Genomic DNA, 12,666 nt, shown 5'->3' with positions numbered 1-12,666 from the left:
ATGGCAGCCTAGAATTACTCTCTCTGCGGAAGCTCGGCTCTTTTCTCTGCTTCCCCATGGCGTGAGGAGGAGGGGGGAGGGCTAGGAGGGCAGCTGGCTGCTAGGGTCCCCATGCATTCTGTCTCTGCCCTCTACCCTCTCTCCAGACTGCGGTGTCTCTGCAGTGGGCACCCTCACCAAGATTGTGGGTGGCAGCGCTGCCAGCCGTGGGGAATGGCCCTGGCAGGTCAGTCTCTGGCTGAGGAGGAAGGAACACAAGTGCGGGGCGGTGCTGATTGCGGACAGGTGGCTGCTCACTGCCGCTCACTGTTTTGACGTGTAAGTCCATGTGATGGGACCAAGAGTAGTTTGGGGGAGAAGGGTGGGAGGGGGAATTCCGTTTCCTCATCTGTAAAATGAGTGGGGGGCAGGGGGAGTCTGCAAGTCACAACTTCTGGCTTCTTCTAGGAGCATTCCCTCTGCCTCTCTGGTAGCACCTAGCAGCTCCAGCCTAGCAGCAACATTCTCTCCTTTGGAGCTCAGGGGTTCCATGGATAAGCAAAGAAATAAACCAAATGGTCTCAATGGCTATAGTTCATCAATGAAGAGGGAAGTGAGGAGACCCCAGGAAAGTCCTGAGGTATCTCCATACTAGTTGACTTTCTTCACTATTTCCTAGATCTGCCTAGTCCGCCTGCACCTTCCCCTCTCACCTCCTGGGTCTGGATCACCTCCGGTGCCTGTTTCTCTTTTTGATTCAATTCAATAAATATTTATGAGAACACTGAAATAGTTAAGACACAAGAAACACCATTGGCCACACTTCTTCATCTGTAAAATTAAGGGGTTGATCTCAATAGCCTCAAAAAAAATAGCCGGGTAGAAACTTCCAGCTCTAAATCTCTGTTCCCATGTACCCTGTCCCCCGAAAAAGCAACAAGTTTTAGACAGGCCAGTTTAGACTGGCCTATGCTTGATGAAGTCCTTCTAGATATGGGAGTCTTTCTAGAATTTTCCCAAGAATCAACATAAACTCAGGCAAGACTTTTTAGATTTCATTCTCTTCCATGTGCTGACATTTAACCTTCTCCAGACATGTGGTACTTCCCTCAGTCTCCATGATCATTCCCAGGTTGCTGACAATGGTCCAGCTTTTTCCATACCCAAAGTTGTCATTTTCTGGTCCTAGTGACTTGAATTCATCAAGAGTCACCCAGGGGCTCTGTTCCCGTCTCCTCACTTATCCTGTCCTGTTAGCTGCACTTGTCCTGTTAGCCATCTTTGTTCTGTCCTTTCCAGAACAAAGGTCCTTCTTTCTTGTCAGAGAAAATGGAAGCAAAATAAAGAAATGGGCAGGTCTATTATCTCTGTCAGTTCTCATTAACCTATTTTCCCTGAGAGCAAGGGTCTTATCCCTTCTTAGTTTCTACTCTGTCTCCTAATATAAACAAGACAAAATAACCAAAAAATGAGCCCCAAACTCTTTCTGTTGTCATTAGCTTCCCTGAGCAGTCAGCTCATTTTGAGCATTAGCTCTCCTAACACTATTTTTATAGGATTTCATGCCAAGGTGTATTCATCTTCTGTGTTTTGGCCTTGCTTCTACCACTTGGACATTTCTTTTTCAAATATAAGTAGGTTAGTTGAGTTCCCTTTACATCTATATCAGTTTCTTCAAACAAATCCTATTTTTAAAGGAAACTAGGTAGAAACCAAAGAACTGACAGGAGATAATTTCCTGTAGCAGCAGGATTAACAACATACAAGTCTTTGTGAAAGGGTCACCTTTCTAGTCTAGTCCAAACTGGACTGATCTGTCCTGTATGTGTCCTTTGATCTTCCATCCCTGGATCGCCCTCTCGTCTCCCATCTCTGTTAGTTAGAGTCATTGTATCACCACCATCTAACGCAGTACTTGGCACACAGGAAGTCCTTAGATTAATCAAAGGATATTTGCTATCAACAAATGAGAATGCCAATGACCCCTCCAAATATAGACCTCTAAATATGTGCTTATGTATTTTACACTAAGTACTCACAACCTGTGTCAATCAATCAACAAGTTATTAAGAATTTCCTGTGGGCCAGACACGATGTTAGTTAGTGGTGATACAAAGATTAAAACAAGCCCTATTCACTATCACCTAAGAGGTGATCTCAAAAGGGCCAGGAGCAGAAAGAGCAGCCAAATTATCCTAATGGTCATTGTTGAACACAGCCTCTCAAAGCACCATCATTTTGACATTCTCTTGAATGATAAACAGAAACTCTAGACTCAGTTCCAGCCTTACAACTTGTACTCACTTACACTTAGGAGCCATACTGTGTGCTGTGAATTTTAAAAACAGATTCGGCAGAGTGAACGTGGTAGAATATTGAATGTCCTTGTGGAACCCAATTCTCTTTAAAACCCACCACAAAGTAACAAGGAGAACAACAGACATCTTCTTGGGAAGCATCTTAAGTGTAAGGAGCTTCTGTCTAACCTTTAAACCCATTATCTTTCCTCACAGTTTTTCTACCTAGGTGCCACCTCTTTTGCAGATGGGGAAACAGGCTCAAAGGGGAAGTGACTTGATCACTAACAGTCAGCCAGCTCTAGTCAGAGACAGGATTCAAATCCAGGACTCTCGATTTCAAGTCCAGGGTTTGTTCACCTGTTCTAGAAGGCCTCTTTCAATTCCTTACCCTGGTTTGTTTTGTGTTATAGTTATTTGTGTTTGGTAGTTTTAGATAACTGATACTTCATGATCCCATTTGGGGTTTTCCTAGCAAAATTACTGGAGTGGTTTGCTGTTTCCTTCTCCAGATTATTTACTAAATGAGGAAACTGAGGCAAATAGGATTAAATGATTTGCTCAACATAACATAATTAATAGGTGTCTGAGGTAGATTTGAACTCAGGAAGATGAGTTTTCATGACTCCAGGCCTGGCACTCTATGTACCATGGTGCTATTTAGTCTCCTTTTTTGTATTGTACATCCCTCTTAGAAAGCTTCTTGAGAACAGGGACTATGTTTTATTTATCTTTGTATGTCCCCTAACAACCATAGGATCTTGCATACAGTAGGCACTCAATAAATGTGTTACTTTGTCAGAAGTATCTCCTCAAAGAAGTCTTTCTTGACTACCCTCCCCGGGAGAGCCTTCCCTCTTTGTTTAAAGCCAGAGTAACTGGACGTAAATGTAGTCATGTCCAAAAGCAAAATGTTATCAAGAAAATGGAGAGGGAGAAGACATTTCTAAATTGGTATCTTGGACACCCTGAAAACAAGTTCAACATGAGGTTCCATTAGATTTAAGAAAAATTTCCCTGAGAAAACTGGTCTTCAGTTTTTACACTTCAAGTGAATTCAGGAAGCACTTATTAAGCACTCACTATGGGCCAGGCACCGTGCTAAGAGCCAGGAATACAAAAAGAGGCAGGAGACAGTCCCTACCGTCACTGCAGTGACCAATCATGATTGTAGAAGTCCAGTGAGGAAGCAGATTAAACAGCTCTTGAGAGAACTGGTGGACCGAAGGTGCAGAATGAGATGTATTTTTGGACCTGGAAGATGTGGAAATGTGTTTTGTTTGCCTAAGCTTGTTTGTTTAAAAAAAAAAAAAAAAAAAGAGGGGGAGGGTAGCAGTTAGATGGTGCAATGGATAGAGTACAGGCCCTTTAGTCAGGAGAACCCGAGTTCAAATTTGGCCTCAGACACTTAACACTTCCTGGCTGTGTGACCCTGGGCAAGTCACTTACCCCAATTACCTCAGCCAAAAAAAGGGGAGGGAATGTTATTTTTCCAATGGATGTGGGTGGGAATGGGAGAAAATTAATACTTTTTTTAAAAATTTAAAAAGAAAAAGAGCTAGAAAGGAATTTATATTTTACATACAGGAGAATGAAACTGACTTGTCCCAGGTGACACACCTATTGAAAATTCAAACCGGGTCTGATTCCAAATGCAGCTACAATGTATCCTTCCCCTAGTCCCTCCTCTGGGAACGAAGACGCCACATTTTCAGACCATAAAGAGCTGAAAAAAAAGTTCATGAAAGTTCTCTGGCTCCCTCTGCTGCTGCTGCTAGGCGCAGCAAAATGCCGGCTCCCAAGGATGCTCAAAAGCCGCTAGCTTCGGGGCTGGTCCTTGACAAGCAGAAACATAGCCCTGTCCCTCCTCATCCTCACTACCTGAGAGCCGGCTCCTTGCCGGAGTGCCTGAAATGCTGCATTTGGAATCGGATCGGAGTTTGAATCTTGTCTCAAGCGTGTAATCAGGCTGATTAAACTGCCTGAAAAATAACTTGCCTGATTAAAACACTAAAACTCTCAGGCCGTTTCCTCAGCTGTACAGTGGGGATAATGTGCACACCTTCCTCCCGGTTGTTCTGAGGATCAAAGCAAATAATCTACGGAAGGGGCTTTGAATACCTTAAAATTGATATATTAGTTATGAGTGGGTATAATAACTTTTAAGATAACAAGTAAAGGGAAAAATCACCCTGGGACTAAAACATTTTAATGATTCCCTATAATTTCCCAAAAGAATAGTTAAAATCTAAAGTGTTTTCACCAAAGCTCAGATGTAGTTTCAGTCCAGAAGCTGTTGCATATTTTCTTAGAATCATAGATTGAGAGGGGCAACAGAGCTCAGAATCTTGGATCTAGGACTAGAGGAGCCTGCAGAGACCAATGCCCTCACCTTGCAGGAAACAGGCCAGAGAAGTAAATGACTTGTGAGGCAGAATTTGAACCCAAATCCTCTGATTCCAAAGATTCTGGATCTTTTTTATAACATGGCCTCTCAAATGTGGACATACTTGTGGGAGGCTTTATAATTGGTTCACGTTCCATTCCCTGTTAAAGCCGCAGAGAGCAATTCTCACAGAATATCCTTCAGAGCTTTGGTGCAGTGTGCTTGGTCATCCTTAAAGTGATACAGTAGGATTAACTCAGCCTGTTTCTGCTAACCCTCCCCCTTCCCTACTCTGCTATTGATGTTGTCTTCCTGAAATTATTTAATCAGCTTCTTGGTGGACCCTTTGATCTTGACTCTTAGAAATTCTCCTCCTGCTGGTTCACTCTAGATCAGGCGGTCTCCCCTTCCCCCACTCCCTCCCCTGGGTTTGCCAAATGTAGTGAAAATGGGGCCCTTGGTTCCACTGAAAGGAGAAGTTACATTTGATGAAGTGCTTATCCGTATAATCTCCTCTAAGATTCAGACATAGCCTGTGGCCTACAAAGATGATGATATCCACTTTATAGATGAGGAAACTGAAGCTCAATTGAGTAATAAAATTAAACCTTGGACTCGGGTCTTCTAGCTGGTCACCTTCTTTCCACTACCTTTCAGATGATTAACTAATGTGATTGCCGAATGCCCTCTACAGGAAATGGGAGTCAATTCATATAGAGCATTCAAAATTAGGTTTCTGCATTTAGGGCAGAAAGTGCTGCTTGTGCTTTGCCAGGACTGATCTAGTGGAGACCATAAACTTCCAAGGCTCCTGCCCTCCTGTCAGCTGCGTATGTTTGGGATCCACTCAACTACCACCTCCTCAAAGAAGCCTTCCCCGACTGCCCTATGCATTGTGGGAAAAGAACTTGCTTTGCTCAAGGGCTCCTTGGATTTCAGCCCCACCTCTGCCATTTGGCATCTTGGGCAAGTCACTTCCTCTTTCTGATGAGGTTGGATCAGATAATCTCCTTGACCTCTTCTGACTCTTAAATGCTAGCCTTTTCTCCCTCAATTAAATCCTTTGAGGACATTCAATCTCAATTGTTTTTTTGTTTTTTTTTTTCAGCTCCAATAATTCTCAGAAGTGAATTGTGCAGAATAGCTACTTATTGGGGCTGGAAGAAGCTTCTATGCTCTGGAAATTAGGAGTCAGGGCAGACCATGAGCAGGTGACTTAATCTGAGCCTCACTTTGCTCAGCTGTAAAATGAAGATAATTGCAGTTCACTTGCTACAGTAGGAAAATGTTTAATAAGATTGGTAGTTGTTGACAGAATATAGTAGTGAAATTTTCCTCTTGGCTTCAGTTACAGTGACCCCAACCTGTGGGTGGCCTTCCTGGGGACAGCCTCCCTGAGTGGTATGGATGGGAAGGTCGAGAAGGTGTACCGCATCTACAAGCACCCGTTCTACAACGTCTACACCTTGGACTACGATGTAGCCCTCCTAGAACTCTCTGCCCCCGTGAAATACACCAGTGTCATCAAGCCCATCTGCCTCCCAGACCACTCTCATCTCTTCCCTGAAGGCACCAAGTGTTTCATCACAGGCTGGGGCTCCATCCGGGAAGGAGGTAGGGAAATGATCCCTCTGAAAGTCCTTGAGTCGCCTACAGCTCACACCACCCTATCCACCTCATTGCAGCCCCTCTAATCCAAGGCTCAGCTAGGCAGGCTAAACCAAGGCCAGTTTACTAATAAGCTCTACAGAATGACTGGCCTATGTCCCTGACTGGCCCTGTCCCCTGACTTTAAATCCAACACCCTCTGGAAAGGGGTGGAAAATGAGAACAGGGAGTGGGAATAGGGAGAATAAGTATTTATTAAACACCTACATTCTGAGAGGGGGAAGATGGGGGGCATAGTGGATGGAGCACTGGGCCTGATGTGCAGAAGACATCATTTCAGTTTCAAATCCCACCTCACTGTGGGAGCACAGATAAGACACAATTCAGTTTTCTCATCTATAAAATGAACTGAAGTCAACAAGCCGCTCTTTGCCAAGATAACCCCTAATGGGGTCAGGAAGAATGGGATCCAACCACAAAACGTTCCAGGGCCTGCTGAGCACTTATAATTATTTTTGGTAATGAGGAGAAAATCATGTAAGTCTCCAATCATGTCTTGTTCCCATGGGCTAAACCCAATGAGCTCTAAAGTTAGTGGGTCTGAATCACGGCTTGGACAAGTCACTGCCCTTGCCCAAGCCTGTTTGCTCATGTGCAATGAGGCTGGTGACACAGATCTCCAGGGCCCAGCCCCTCTGGTAATGAGACCCCCAACCCCTGTGTGACTGTAACTGGCTGCCAACACAAGGGACAGCACATAGCCCTCAATGAAATCAGTTCCTCTGCCGTCGGTGACCGGCTGTAGCTGACCTATTGGTTAGACCCAGACACATTTTAGGAAGGAGAACAAGTCTACATGTCACCATGACCGTGAAGCGTCTTGAATTCCAAGTGCGAAATGCTTTTTTTAGGAAGGAACTGGAGCACTTCAAGGAGCTAGAAGAGGGTTAAAGATTTGGGCAGAGCATGATAACATAGGTTCAAATATAAGATGGACTCATTCTGCAAAAAAGCAACAAGCCTAAGCTGTGCAAAGGCAGACTTTGGGGGCTATAAAAAAAAAAAACTAGCAGTTGTCCAAAAGATGCTCGAGTCCCTCCCAGGAGGCACTAGGGGGCTCTCCTCTGCTAACTCCATTATGTTGAAACAGGGCTGATGGCGAGGCACCTGCAGAAAGCCGTGGTGAACATCATTGGAGAAGAGACCTGCAGGAAGTTCTACCCCATCCAGATCAGTAACAGAATGCTGTGTGCTGGCTTCACCCAGGGAGGTGTGGACAGCTGCTCGGTGAGCCCCAGACCAGGTTCTCCCTGCCCCCCCACCCCCGGTCCCCCTCCCCTCCACACTGTCCCCAGGCTCCAGAGGCAGCTCCATCTGTAACCAGCACTCCACACAGACACCATCCCACCACACTTTACATGTACACCACGTTTAACTGGAGGCACATTCACACCTGTTTTCATTTGTAAAATTACAATATTTACTCACAGTTCTTATGGGGAAAGGGCTTTATAAGCCTTCAGAACAGTTTACCCAACTCTATAGAGGGCAGAGTAGGTATCATTCTCATTTTAGATTGGTGACACAACCAGCTAGTGGTTGAGCTAGGACTGCTGCCTCAAACTACCAACTCCTATGCATCTCGCTAGCAGTGACCCCCCCCCCCGCCCTTGTTCTTGAGAGCCCCAGCAGGGCAGAGGGTGATCTGTCTTCTCCAGGTCCTGCCAGCTCAACTCTGTGACCCTCTTGCTTCTCTCATCCTTCCAGGGTGATGCTGGGGGACCGCTGGCTTGCAAGGAGCCCTCTGGGAGATGGTTTCTTGCTGGGGTCACCAGCTGGGGGTACGGCTGTGCCAGGCCATATTTCCCAGGTGTCTACTCCAAGGTGACGGCTGTGAGGGGCTGGATCAGGCAGAATATCAGACTGTGACTGGCCAGGAAGATCAGGAGGCATAGCCAGCCTGAAGACTCCCCTGGCTTCAGGAATCAACCTGAAGCAGGCAGTGGCTGTTGACCTTAAGGAGCATCCTGTCTCCTTATGTTGAACAGCAGCAATAGCCTGAAAGCCAAGAACCATCCCTAGTGGTAACTGATGGAATGGTGGTCTCTGCCACCGGGGTGGATTTAGGGCAGGGGAGGGGAGGGCAGTTGCATTAACATGGTGCAATTTTATTAGACTATTTTATACAAGTAAACACAACCTGTTTCAAACTCTAGCTTGTGGGGAACGAGTGAATGACTGAGCCCTCCCCTCACCCCCTTAAGGCCACCCTTAGTCCAGGAGTAAGACTGCTGGGACAAGACCCATTATTTACTAGCACTAGTCACAGGCGGTGAATGTTGGAATTCTGTGCCTCTGTCTCCCCGGGATTGAGGACAGGGAATCTTGAACATATTAGTCAGCACTGAATAAATGTTTGCTGAATTTTACTCTACTACTTGGATGACCAAGGACTACTCATTTCACCTCTTGGAGACTCAGTTTATTCATCTGTAAAGTGGAGCTAAAACTTTAATACTTCACACTACCTGTTACATCTTCCAAAACTGCATTGTAACCCTTCAAGTGCTATAGGTATGTATGTGAATTATTTCAGTCATCATTATCCCCCAACCATAATCAGAGCTGACCCTCACAGGATGAGATGCTTAGCTATGCTGAGATATCAAGATGATGTGTTACTGGCATCTCAGCATTCAGTCCAAGACTTCCTGAATCCCTGTGGCACCAGCCAAGTGGACCACCAGACCTAAGTCAAGTCAGGAGGAACCCAAGCCAACCTTGAAAATACAGAGCAGCATCCTTGGTGGCTCCGTGGTACAACAGACAGGACACAACAGGCTGGGAATCAGGAAGCCACAGACAGCTTGAGGCTCTGGGCAATTCACTTTCCCCACTTGTGTCCATTTCCTCAACTATAAAATGGGAATAAAAGCACCTACATTACAGGATCGTTGTGAGAATCGAATAAAGTAGTTGTAAAACACTTAGCACAGCGACAAGAAGATTGAAACACATGCTACATAAATTACTATTATTATTCCTTATCCTCAAGGAAGCTTCAGCTAGTGACCTCAAAAAGCTGTTTTCTTCATAACCATTTGGGTCATCACAGTCCCATTATATCAAAGAGAAGTGCTTCTTATAGCAAAAGACATTCTAAATCACACTATTATGCTAAGATTTGAAAAGAGACCTCCCAGTCATTATGTGACTTGCCTAAGGTCACATGGGTGCCAGTGACTCCAAATACAGGTACCTACCCCAACACAGCTGGGCCAGGCAGGGCAGGATACTCTACTCAGCCCACTCCCAACCAAAAGAACATGTCCCAACTCAGAGGCACAAACCTTTCAAAGAAAAATCCATACTTGTCTTTGCTCAGAAGATGGAGAAAATAAGTAGCTCTGGTGTCACAGACAGGATTTTACTGTTTTCTGGATACATAACAGGCAGTGACGACATAGACCCTTGCTCGTGAGCTGGGCATCCCCCACTCAGGAGCGCCAAACAAGCCTTTCCCAGGGAATAGCCGCAGACCCAGTTCAGAATCAGTATATGCTTGGAGCCAGTAATGTCATGTTCCTCCAGGAGGGGGCCAGGAGCTTCCCAGCCTGCAGGAGGACCTCCAATAGCCCAATACTTCGCCTATAAGTTGTGGTTACAGCAGAGAAGGGGAGAACTGAGCCCTTAGAGAAGGGCAGAGATCCAGGCTCCACAAACAGGGCTTTTATTAGTGTGCTCAGAAGGGGCTGGGGAATCACCAAGGAATGGAGCCAAATTTCAGGAATCCTCCCCTGCCCCTGCCTTATTCCTTTCATTCTCAAAGCACCTTGTCAGCAGGGAGGACGGGAGGAGGATGAGCTCCCTGGCTGTGTCCAGTCGGCCACTCTGGACAACAGAGCCAGCGCTCCTGGATGTCCACTCCAAAAGCACATGCCTCACATGTTGGCTCGCTCCCGCTGCAATCTAGAGTTGTAGGCGCGGGACACTGTATTCCAGGCATCCATGTAGCGATCCATGCACATCGCAATGCACTTCTAAAGAGGAAACAGACAGGGAAGAGGGGACTCAGTGCTCTGCTCTACCTGCCCTACATCCTACATGGATCTAGTACAATATTGCCTAGACTTCCAGGCCTGGAGTCACAAGACCTAAATTCAAATATGGCCTCAGACACACTACCTATATGACTCCTGGCAAGTCACTTAACCCTGGTTGCCTCAATTTCCTCATTTATAAAATGAGCCAGAGAAGGAAATGAAAAACCACTTCAGCATCTTTGCCAAGAAAAACCCAAATGGGATCACAGAGTAGGTCACACCTGAAAAACAAATTCTTCTTCATCTTCAAATAATCAACAAGGAAGCTGCCAAGTATGGCCAATGCCCATGAACCCTAGAGCTAAAAGCAAGGGTTGCTTTCTCCTATCTTTCTAAGTAGTTCATGCTGCACTCCAATCCAAACCCAAATCCTCAGGCTCTCACAGATTGCTCAACAATAAGTCTCAGGCCAATCCCTCCTGGTCTCCTTTAGGCCAGAATTCCTTAGAGCGAATGTAAATAACAATTGCAGCTGTTTGGACCAGAAAAAACTTGTTCCTGGGGGGTCTTCCCAGGTCTTTCTCTGCAGCATTTCTTCTTATCCAGCCTTAAACACTGAGTGGGTAGTTGTCTCAGTCACACTGAGACCTATGAAAGGTCCCCGTCCCCCACTGCATCCAGGACCGTCCCCATCCTCTTGATCTGTATTTGGCCACTGGACGCAGATGGCTCTGGAAGGGAAAGTGAGGCTGGTGACCTGGCACGGCCCTCACTTAAATCCAATTCCTTTGCATGTCATGGCACCACCTCCCTGATGTCACAGTAGTCTTTGAAATTGAAGGACAAACAAGAAATTTAAAGAAAAGCAAAAAAACAAGTTCCACCCCCAAAAAGCTCAGACTTAGGCAAGTCTAAAATAAATATGATGGAGGAGACCCAGGATTCAAAATCACATGTTCCAACTCCACAACCTGCACTCTTGACATTTCACGCAAGATTTCTCTGGACATAACTTCCTGGACAGAGGACAGCACGCCCCACTTAGATACCCAGTCCCATAAGAACTGGGTTGCTTCTTTCAGTGCCTATTCTCGGGGTCCCCCCAGAGTAACCAGTTCTTGCCCCCTTCTCCCTCCTGGAACATCCCCACAGGCCAACTAGCTCCTCCGGCCCCCACGTGTCACGCAGGGAGGCGAGGGGGAAGGGCCCCATTTGCCCCCCAGCTCGGGGTCTGTCTTCGCAGGCCCCACGTGATTCGGTTTTAAGGGGTATCTCGGGGACTAGCCAGGGGAGGATGCCTCGGTTTTGCCCGAGATTCGCCCCAGCGGCAAGGGGGCGCTCCGCACCTCCACGTCCCCCGGCCCGCGTGGGCCCCCGAGGCCTCCCCCTCCCCCCGCGGGGCGCCCTCACCTGCTCGGAGTTATCCAAGGAGCTGCCGGGTTTCCCGATGCACTTCCGGAAACACTTGTTCGTCATCCTCTGGAGGGGACAGGGAGACACAATGAGCCCCGCGCAAGGGGGCCCTCGGCCCGACCCCGGCCCCAGCCCCGGGCCGCCCCCGCGCCCCGGCCCCGCACCTGCAGCAGCTCCTGCGCGTTGGCCACGGCAATCTGCACCTTCACCTGCTCCATGATGAGCCCTGGGTCCAGCTTCCCGCCGCCGGCCCCCGCCGCACCCCCGAAATCCGAACCGAAGCTGCCCTCCATGGCCCCCGAGCAATGTCACCAGGGCGCCGCCACTGCCGCCGCGTGCACCGACCCGTACCCGCACCGGAAGCCGGCCCCGGCGCACCACGGGAAACGGAGTCCCGCGGGAGTCAAAAACTGAAGCGATAGGGAGGAGCCGGCGAGAAAAGAAAAAACTACAGGGCCCACAAGGCCACGCGCCACGAGTCGCGCTCTCTGAAGCGGTTCACGTAAGGCGGGGCCGTGGGCCGTTAGGTGACCCTGCTCTTTGCGCTTGCGCAGCTCGTAAACTGCCTCGAGCCGGTTAGTTCAAGGGGTTGTGACATCACTAAGACCGCCCGGCTCCGCCCCGCCCTACTGGGCGCTCCTAGGAGAACGGTGACGGCCCGGACAGTCCGCACCCTTCTTCCCCTTAGATGAGTAGGTTCTTCCCCCGTCCCTGCGCTGCCGCGCAATGCAAGCTGGGACATCTCCCATCTCCCCAACGTGAAAGCACAAAGGAACAGCGGCGGCCCCGCCCCGCCCGCAGGCGTCGTGGCCAGGCGAGAACAGACATTCAGTGCGCAGGCGCCAAGCCTTGCGCCGATCCACCTACCTTACCTTTGCGCGAGTGCCCAGGCCTGTACAATGTGACCCTTCGCGGCTACCTTCCCTCCCTTCCCCCGCTC

The 12,666-nt window shown here is 47.9% G+C and overlaps 2 protein-coding genes across 2 annotated transcripts in view; one reads left to right on the top strand and one right to left on the bottom strand.

Annotated features, from left to right (window-relative positions):
• TMPRSS9 (transmembrane serine protease 9) overlaps positions 1-8,199 on the top strand; it is a 96,035-nt gene extending 87,836 nt beyond the window's left edge. The window contains exons 16-19 of the mRNA XM_031948278.1: positions 129-318; positions 6,011-6,276; positions 7,421-7,557; positions 8,038-8,199. Of these exons, the coding sequence (XP_031804138.1) occupies positions 129-318; positions 6,011-6,276; positions 7,421-7,557; positions 8,038-8,199 (755 nt within the window). The remainder of the gene's footprint in view (positions 1-128; positions 319-6,010; positions 6,277-7,420; positions 7,558-8,037) is intronic.
• Positions 8,200-8,737: 538 nt separating this feature from the next.
• Positions 8,738-12,445, bottom strand: TIMM13 (translocase of inner mitochondrial membrane 13). Its single transcript, XM_031948092.1, has 3 exons — positions 11,891-12,445; positions 11,724-11,792; positions 8,738-10,310 (listed from the first exon to the last, which is right to left on the bottom strand). Exons 1-3 carry the CDS (start codon positions 12,017-12,019, stop codon positions 10,212-10,214), a joined length of 297 nt encoding a protein of 98 aa, XP_031803952.1. The 5' UTR covers positions 12,020-12,445; the 3' UTR covers positions 8,738-10,211.
• Between the last annotated feature and the right edge of the window lie 221 nt (positions 12,446-12,666).

The sequence above is a fragment of the Sarcophilus harrisii genome, chromosome 1, assembly GCF_902635505.1.
Source record: "Sarcophilus harrisii chromosome 1, mSarHar1.11, whole genome shotgun sequence".
Lineage (NCBI taxonomy): Eukaryota > Metazoa > Chordata > Mammalia > Dasyuromorphia > Dasyuridae > Sarcophilus > Sarcophilus harrisii.
This window is presented reverse-complemented; position numbering and strand designations above follow the sequence as displayed.

Excerpts from the sequence above, each read along its gene's own strand:
- TIMM13 (XM_031948092.1), bottom strand. The coding sequence starts at position 12,019 with ATGGAGGGCAGCTTCGGTTCGGATTTCGGGGGTGCGGCGGGGGCCGGC. Across the intron at positions 11,793-11,890 it reads ACGCGCAGGAGCTGCTGCAG|AGGATGACGAACAAGTGTTT; the intron begins GTGCGGGGCCGG and ends TGTCCCCTCCAG. Across the intron at positions 10,311-11,723 it reads CCTTGGATAACTCCGAGCAG|AAGTGCATTGCGATGTGCAT; the intron begins GTGAGGGCGCCC and ends TTTCCTCTTTAG.